The sequence below is a fragment of the Anarhichas minor genome, unplaced genomic scaffold (assembly GCF_050575085.1).
Source record: "Anarhichas minor isolate MPS153535 unplaced genomic scaffold, ASM5057508v1 ptg000062l, whole genome shotgun sequence".
NCBI classification, from domain to species: domain Eukaryota; kingdom Metazoa; phylum Chordata; class Actinopteri; order Perciformes; family Anarhichadidae; genus Anarhichas; species Anarhichas minor.
Genome location: NW_027466508.1, coordinates 2,282,973 through 2,291,314, shown reverse-complemented (window position 1 = coordinate 2,291,314; position 8,342 = coordinate 2,282,973). Strand labels below are relative to the sequence as shown.

Below are 8,342 nucleotides of genomic sequence, written 5' to 3'. Positions count from 1 at the left end.
TTAGGCGGCTGCAGCGATTAAGACCATTCTCTTTACACTTTAGGATTAACCATTCAGAAACTAAATCTTTGAAGATAAGCATTTGCTCTGAAAATAACATGTTCTCAGAATTTGCTTCATCATTGTCCTTTTTTCTTTTCTTTTTTTAATGCAACCACAAAGAAAATAAATAAAAGTCCGCGCTGAGTGGAAAATAATCAGGTATTAAATGTTTGACATACCTTTCTTTAGTTCATAAGGGGAGTCTTTACAAAGATCTATCTGCGTTTGGCTTCTGACTTTCTGGCTCTCCCTTACCAAAGCCTCTGCTCTATTTAACACAGTCTGGTTTAATCCATTGAAATGTGCCGTGGAGCCCGTGGTTACCGAGCCGTGGTTACTGTGAAGATGTCCAAAACTGCCCCCATAGTTCGTGTAGCCGGGGTAGAAGGGGGAGGTGTAGTACAGAGGCCTGGATAGGACCGTGCTGTTGGGGAGCGGGCAATGGGGGGAGGACCGTGATGGAGACGCGTTGGTGCCCATTACTGCGCTCTGACCCAAACCGGGGCAAGCCTGTGGCGCCTCGCCGCTGCCCTTACACCTGTCTGAGGACGTGGCGATCTCCGCAAGGGACCAGAGTTTGGGTTTCGGGGCCGAAGGGGGCGAGTGGATAACAGAGGTCACGTTGCTGGTCACCGTACCCGGCGCATGGCTCAAATCTGACGGCTTGTCTTGCTGCGCAGCGGCCTGGTTCCCTCGGGGCACCGCCGAGGGAGACGAAGTGGTTGGTTTTACGGAATCCGGCAGCAACTCTGTAGTCCGCTCCTCCTGGTCTTTTAACTCCGAGTCGCTCAGAAGGGGATCCGTGTCTTTGCCATGGTTCTCCTCTTTAAATCTGTCACAGCCTATGTCCCCTGGGTTCAGCAGTTTATGATCTAAAGCACAAATAAAGAATAGTTACTGCCAAATAAGCGTGACATTAAAACGTTGATGAAACTGGAACATATGTTTCGGGCGATCGCGAGGCAAACTGGAATCGGATGTATAAACATAATTAGGCATTTGTAAAATTAAACATTTGTAGCACATGCTATAAATGTCCCTCATAAAGATGTGTGATGTAAAAAAAGGTGAGCGAATTGCTCTCCATAATTATGAAAGAGTACAACAGTGTGATATAATTAAAGTCTGAGCGTACAGCAAGTTGACTATTTTAATTCACAAATATATTTCCAGTACTAATTATTATCGCATCGCTCATGATGATAATAAGCATTCATCAACCGTTCAAAGCTGGAATATAATGAGCATACAAAGGCGATATTTTTGTAGCCGAATACCCAGCGCAATACACCAGCTGTATCCTTATTATGCAGTTAAAGATAAATTGACTGCTAAACACTTTGCGTCACCAGCAATTTCAGCCCCCGAGAAGTCAAACGAGGGGAGTTCAAGGTGATTATTATTTAAAGCAATTGTCCCATTATAAATAATATACCACCATTAACCAGCAATCAATTTTGCACTCTGAGTAGAAATGACTGCGATGAAAAATTGATGATTTTTTTTTTTGGGCTTTTTTTTCTTTCTCTCTCTCTCTGCACCACCAACCTGCTTCTGTGTCTGTGGAGTCTCCCTTGTCTGTGGGCTTGTTTGGCTCGTCGTCGTCGTTTTTCTCCAAATCAATATTCTCGTCTTCCTCCTCGTCCTCGCTCCGGTTCCGAGGGGTCCAGGTCATCTTGTTCTCCTTCTTTAGCCTCCTCCTGGCGTTGGCGAACCAGGTGGACACCTGGGTGAGGGTCATCTTAGTGATGATGGCCAGCATGATCTTCTCTCCCTTGGTCGGGTAGGGGTTCTTGCGGTGCTCGCCGAGCCAGGCCTTCAGGGTGGCGGTGGCGTCCCGGGTTGCGTTTTTACGATATGCTGGGTCACCATAGTAGGTGCCCAAGGGTGATGCATAAGGATGGTATCCTATTGAGCCGGCCATGCCCGTGGTGTGGTCATAGGGAGAACCCTGTGATACAGAAACATAATAATGAAAAAGTGTGTAAAAGTTCGCTCACATTCATTTTTCTGGACTGCTTCAAAAATAGTTAAAAGGACACACAAACATGAACACATGCACGCGCATGGACATTTGCGCGCACCGACGCACGCACGCGCATACACACGCACACACATACATGAATACACTGGTTTTAATCCAGAAGTTTGAAGTTAATGTGTATGAAGTTGTTTTTAACATGACTGGGTATTTGCAATTTCAGTTGCTATATGCGTTTTTATTATTATTTACATGTCATTTATATGTCAGCATGAAGCGAATATTATTCTCGCCATTACAATTCTACAATTTGCAATTATGACAACGTATTTACATTATGCACAAAGGGCCTTATACACTTGTGCTTATTTGCCTATTCTACTGGGATCCGCCTTTGTAGTGCAGCCACGTCTGAATGAGTTACGTGTGCTGCCACAAGAAAACAACAAAAGTGAAAGACAATTTTCCTCCGTTTTTCTCTTGTCCAAAGTTGCGATATTTCAGTTTTACAACTGGCACAATTAATATGATTGCAGGAAACATGCAGTGACATAAATTGCCATCACACGGCGTCGGTTATGAGCATAACGCTTCGGCTCAGCATTGTCCACGCTTTCTCATACAACAACTACAATTTCCTTAAGAGCCACGTAATAGCACACAACGCAGTTAAAATACCTCTGTCCCCAACAACATGCTTTCTTGACCTGACATTCTGTAACATTATATTCACGCACTCCCCAGTGACGCACATTTGCCTCTTAATCGCTTGACTCCGCATGCACAGTGGGTATTTTGGACTTCTATAACGAGCGAATATGTCCTCGCTTTGTATTTCCTATTAGATTTAATAATCACCTTTAGTTTACTCACCACGTACGAGGTGAATGTGGCAGCCGCTGCCGCGTCCGCACTGTATGGCAAGTGGGAGTTGTAGCCTGGCGAGGCGCTGGTGAACGCGGTAGATCCGGCATAGGGCGCAAAAGCAGATCCCGAAGAGGATCTCCCAAGTTCCTCGGTTCTGGGTCCCGATATCATGCTGGTGCTGTACGCAGGGCATGAATACAGGGCTAGAGACGCGGACGGCTGGTACAAGTAGCCCTGAGGATACGCCATGCTGGAGCCCGGAGAGTCTAAGCCACTTAACTTGCGCACTTTCCTCCCTTTATTTTCTCATGCGCTGCTGTCGGAGCGCATAGAGCCGTGTGTCTGCAGACCAGCTGCCTGCCCCCCCCCCTCCTCCTTCTAAATGACAATGGTGAAGGGGAAAAAAAGTAAAAGTGATTAAATAAAGAGAGGCTTAGGTGTTGGGTGGAATATTTTGGTCGCTGCCGGCCAGCCAGCCACTGTCCGTCGGCTGTTTTGTCTCGGTTTGTTTTTCTGTTGCTTCCTTATCTGAGTTGAACCCTCGCTCTCATGCCCGCGCAGAAGTTTTTTTTTTTTACCCGTCGGACGGGGGGTTTGCTTGGGAAAATGTCCTGCCAAGATGCTAAGTTGAAAAATTGAGGATCCTGACGCTTACTATGCTCCTCCTCTCGGGGTGTAGTCACCGAAGGAAAAGGCGAGCTTATGCTGGGTAACCACAGCCCTGCCCAAATCCATGCTCTCTCTCCCCCTCTCTCTCTTTCTCTCTCTCTCTCTCTCTCTTGCTCTTCCTTCTCACCCCCTCCCTCCCTCCCTCTCTCTCTCTCTCTCCCTCTCTCGCGCATTAACTAACAATCCGTCTCATTCTCTATTTCTCTATTTTTTCACCCTTTAACAAGGCTCGTTGCAGTAAGTCTCAAGTGCGCCTGGCAGCCCCCCTTTGGATGGCGACATCATGCGAGTCTGTCAACTCCCAACTTTCTTCTTTTTTTTTTCTTCTTTTTCCCCCCCCCCCCCCCATACACGAAGCCGTCACTTTCACACTTGATCAATAACAAATCGGCTGTTGTGTGCCAGGATGTGGGGATATGGGCTTGCAAGATACCGGCAGGAATTAAAAAAGGCGCTCCATTGCTGCGCTCTCTTTTTGTTAATCTTTCTTTGTTGGTAAAATGTCGTCATTTTAAGTATATGTGCGTTAAATCAACAGACTTGATGCTCCGTGATCTCCGCGCGCCTTGCGTTAAAATCCGCAATGGGGGTTTTCAAATGGATTACGACTGTTGTGCACGTCGACTTTCTAACGCCAGACGAATTTTTCTTTGGTAAGATATGTGACAACTGAAAAGTGAAAGATGGCGCAAACAGCAGCTGGCCGAACACATCTATGAGAACAGTTACTGTGTGTAAACAAACTTTGCCTTATCGACATTTATGTGCTGTGATTGTTGAATAATGTCCTGTCTGCGCCGTGTTTGGACGATTTACTGTGGGCGACGGCTAAATAGTTTTTGCAATAGATCCTGGAATAAACCAGTCAGATACACACTCCCAGAAAGTCATAAACCCTCAAGCCAGGGCAGATTAGTGCCAACTACACCAAATCCGCCTGGACCAGTGGATGTAATCTCATTTGATCACTGCAGATACGTTTCAGTGGTGAAATACTGGAGCCAAGATTTATTTAATATGCCACTGTTAAGCGGCAATTACCTTGTTTAGGCCTATTTCACAAATATTAGACGTCTGTTATGCCATAGCCCAGGGAAGAAAAAAAAATAGTATTAACTTTATTATTGTTGAATTATTTCCTGATTTAAAAAGTCAAATAATAATTCAGAGAGTTTTATAATTAAATTAACCTGGTTTGCATGATGCGCTTGACTAACGTTGCTTTGAAAAAAATAAATATATTAATAGGCTATTATAAATATTATTCACTATTTTTTATCAGCCATCTACAAGCCATTTTCATCCTGGTGATTGACTTTCCAGTTCAAGTCTCAGATAAGCCGAAAGGGATCGCTGTAGGCGCTGCTAAAGAGTGTGTGCACACGCTGTCACGTGTTCTTTTACGCTCTGAAAACCTCTAGAGAGCAGAGAATGATGACGCTGGTACAGTGGGAGCCGACGCACACTTCAGAGAGGGAGAGAGAGAGAGAGAGAGAGAGAGAGAGAGAGAGGGAGGGAGAAATAAAGAAAGAAGGATGGCTGCACAAAGCGACCCTACCATAATCAGATGACAGTGATACGATGAGACCTACAGTGGTGTCACAGCCTCCTGCAGTGTTTAGACAATCTACTAATTACTGGAACTTTTCTCAAAACAGCAGCTACAGGAAGAACCAATTGAATCCGCTCGTGCTGACAGTTCTCTTTGCTTATGTTAAATATGGGGGAAATAGCATAGCATCATTATTAGCTACGGTTATGTATCCCTTAATTATTGTGCGTCATTTCTATACCGAACTACAAAAAAAAAAAAAATCCACATTTTAAAATAATTTGTGCCACGTGGGCCGCTACAAAAGTACCTGCAGAACTGGTGATATTATTATTATCATTATTATTATTGTTTATTAGATAAAATAAGCGTCTGTCTCATGTGTAATGCGCTCTGGTTCAGGCTCTGAAGTAGGAGGAGGACCTATAATTTGAGATCACGGAGCCTATAATAGGAGTTGGTTATGGCAACTGCTTCCAACTCTCAGCACTGCACTGATAGAGGAGGAGGTGTCGGTGAGTATAGATTTGCTCCTTTGCGCTTTTTTTATGTGGAAAAGTGCATATGCGTTTTAGATGCGTAAAACAATAGGTTGTTCTCAGGTGATCCGATTCTAAATCTCTATTAATGTTGTTTTGACGGCGTCTAACTTTTCTCGCTTCCTCTTCGTTACCGCGTCGTCTTCTTTTATTTTCCCTGAGCAAACGACCCCGGGATTGACGCATGAAAACGGCTTTACGTGGCAAATACGAGGCGAATGAAAGATGATGCATGCCACTTAAAATGCCCGAGGGAGCAAGTGTAATCTAAATTGGATATAGAGGCTATTATTACACAACATTATGTGTTGTGGCGGACTAATTGCGCGGCCGGGTGAGTTAAACAGTAAGTTAATGTCGAGTGGCGGACAGGTTTCCGGAGCGCACAAGGTCAGCTGCACTGCTCCCAAGCCTTTTGGTGGTATGGAGAAAAAAAAAAAATGCTTGAAGTATTCATGGGATTTTTAACCATTCTAAATCTGTGTCCTAAACCGATTAGTTGACACCAATTTTTCTTTGATGTATTAGCTGAGGGCTTTTGCCACTTGGAAGCCAATTGAAATTCAAAACAGTTTTCGCTGCAAATGCTTTGGGGAGATCTGCTGCAAATAATGGATGTAATTTATTTTTGACCTTGCATTTTTATTATTTTTTTGAAGAGAGGATTATTAAATGATTAAACATATGTGCACTATGCTATTTGACTAAACAATTGGTATCCTTAGCTATTATTTTTGTTAAAGCACAGCAGTAATTTTACCTCTTTATTCATGCATTTTAAAATGTGAATGGCATCAGTTATGTCTATAGTTTTATTTATTTTTATTGTACTGACTGTTAAAAAAAATTGTATTTAAAAAAAATGTGACTGTTTGTCTTTGTTTTTAATTTGTTCAGATCCATGTTGAGGAAGTCTTCTCACGTCACCAAGCAGTCAGTGAAATGCACCCCTCCTAACCCCCCAAACACACACACACACACACACACACACTTACCTTACTCTGGCACCAATTAAATTCACTTTTTTTACTTTTTGAGGTGATAATTATTCAACAGTGGACACACAGACATATGTTACGCTCAGTTCTGCATTCTAACGATATCACATTTTGTCTGTTTCAAATTTAATTAGCTCTGTAGTTGCTGTGACTGTTTATACAGAAAGGTTTAATGTTTTTCCAGATAAATATCTCATCTTGCTCACAGGAGCTGATGCACAAATCATGATTTGATGATTTTATTTGGCTTTGAAAAATCACACAATTTACATGGAGACAGAATCCATTTTCTGATCTCTTTTCTGTTCTTGTGATCTCTTCTTCTTTTATTGACCTGAATGAAGACGTATGGAGCCAGAGTGTGTGTTTGGTTTGCTCCTGATGGGGCCTGTCTGCCCCCCCCCCCCCCTCTCTCCCTGCTCCCCATGATCCCCGCAAGGCTGAGTGGCAGGGCTCTGGATTGGCTAAGTGATGAAATGATGACCCTATTATGAGAAGCGATTCCAAAATGAGAGGTATCAGACAAAGATTGCACCCTTCTCTCACTGCCACGCCGTCCTCCCGCACCACACTGCCAGCTGTGCAGATGATGATTGATTCGCTCGAGATGGATCACAGGAAGCACCCATTGATTTTTCAGTGTTTTATCAAAACTATTTATTTACAGTTGTATCCATAGGGCGTATCCAGGTTCACCCGTTACCCACTATTCCAAATGGGGGATGTTTTAAGAAGGATAATTCTCCCTCCTTCATGACAAGACAAATGACCTGTAATGTTATTTCAGAAATGAGTCAATAGGCTCAGTGACTGAACGGAAATTGACTGCATATAATGAAGCCTGAGTGTGACTATGGGCTCTTTCAGGGGCCCTGCTGTAGACTCCACTGTCAGCATATATACAGTGATGCCAGACCTCCGAGTGTTCAACACACAATACAGGCCTGCTCCTACAGCTGGGACAAAATAAACCTCATGTTAGCGAATATCACAGATGGTGAATCCACACACTCAACATCCCCCTCTTCCTCTCACCAGTGTCTACCTGTACATTTTGATTCATGATGTGAGCGCTTCCGTGCCTGACTGTTGTCTAACCAGACTCACGGCTAAATAGCAGGTTTTGTTTTGAAGATGCTATAGGTGCCATATGGTAATCATCTAAATCCCATACTACTCAAAGCTCTCGGGGCATGTAGGACGTAGTCCTTCCTGCAATGCCTTCATGACGGTAAAGTGATACAACGTACAAATCAAATGACTATACCAGAATGCTAAAACCACAGTGTGGGAGCTCTGCCCTAGATATTTGCTCTGACTTAATCCAATTGAAATAGTATGAGTGAGTTGCAGGGGCTCCCAGGTCTGTTGCCTGCTTATGTATGTGATGCATAATGGAAGTTGACGAGGTTGGTGATAGATCACAGCCCAGGTAATGTAAACACATTAATCCCTCAGGGTTCATGTGCATGTTCTTTCTCTCTTTTTCTTCTTTCTCTTTCTGTCAGCTTTTTCTGTTTCTCTCTCTCTCCCCCCCCCCCCCCTCTCCATGTTCATCATCTTCCCTAAATGCGTTAGTGGAGCACAAAACCAGAAGCAGCCCTAATCTGTCAACATGCCCTTTAATTGGAGGGAGAAAACAACACGTGCTTCTGGTTGTGCCATTCCTAAGTGCACATGCCAAAGAAACACAG

The 8,342-nt window shown here is 43.8% G+C and overlaps 1 protein-coding gene across 1 annotated transcript; it reads right to left on the bottom strand.

Moving 5' to 3' along the window:
* Window positions 1-204: 204 nt before the first annotated feature.
* irx5a (iroquois homeobox 5a) lies at window positions 205-3,253 on the bottom strand. The gene is made up of 3 exons (XM_076078000.1): window positions 2,897-3,253; window positions 1,591-1,993; window positions 205-914 (listed from the first exon to the last, which is right to left on the bottom strand). The coding sequence occupies exons 1-3, from the start codon at window positions 3,137-3,139 to the stop codon at window positions 205-207; spliced, it is 1,356 nt and encodes a 451-aa protein (XP_075934115.1). The 5' UTR covers window positions 3,140-3,253.
* Between the last annotated feature and the right edge of the window lie 5,089 nt (window positions 3,254-8,342).

Coding starts and splice junctions, on each gene's coding strand:
- irx5a (XM_076078000.1), bottom strand. CDS start 3,139: ATGGCGTATCCTCAGGGCTACTTGTACCAGCCGTCCGCGTCTCTAGCC. Junction 1,994..2,896: donor CCACATTCACCTCGTACGTG/GTGAGTAAACTA, acceptor TCTGTATCACAG/GGTTCTCCCTATGACCACAC. Junction 915..1,590: donor CTCCACAGACACAGAAGCAG/GTTGGTGGTGCA, acceptor TTTGTGCTTTAG/ATCATAAACTGCTGAACCCA.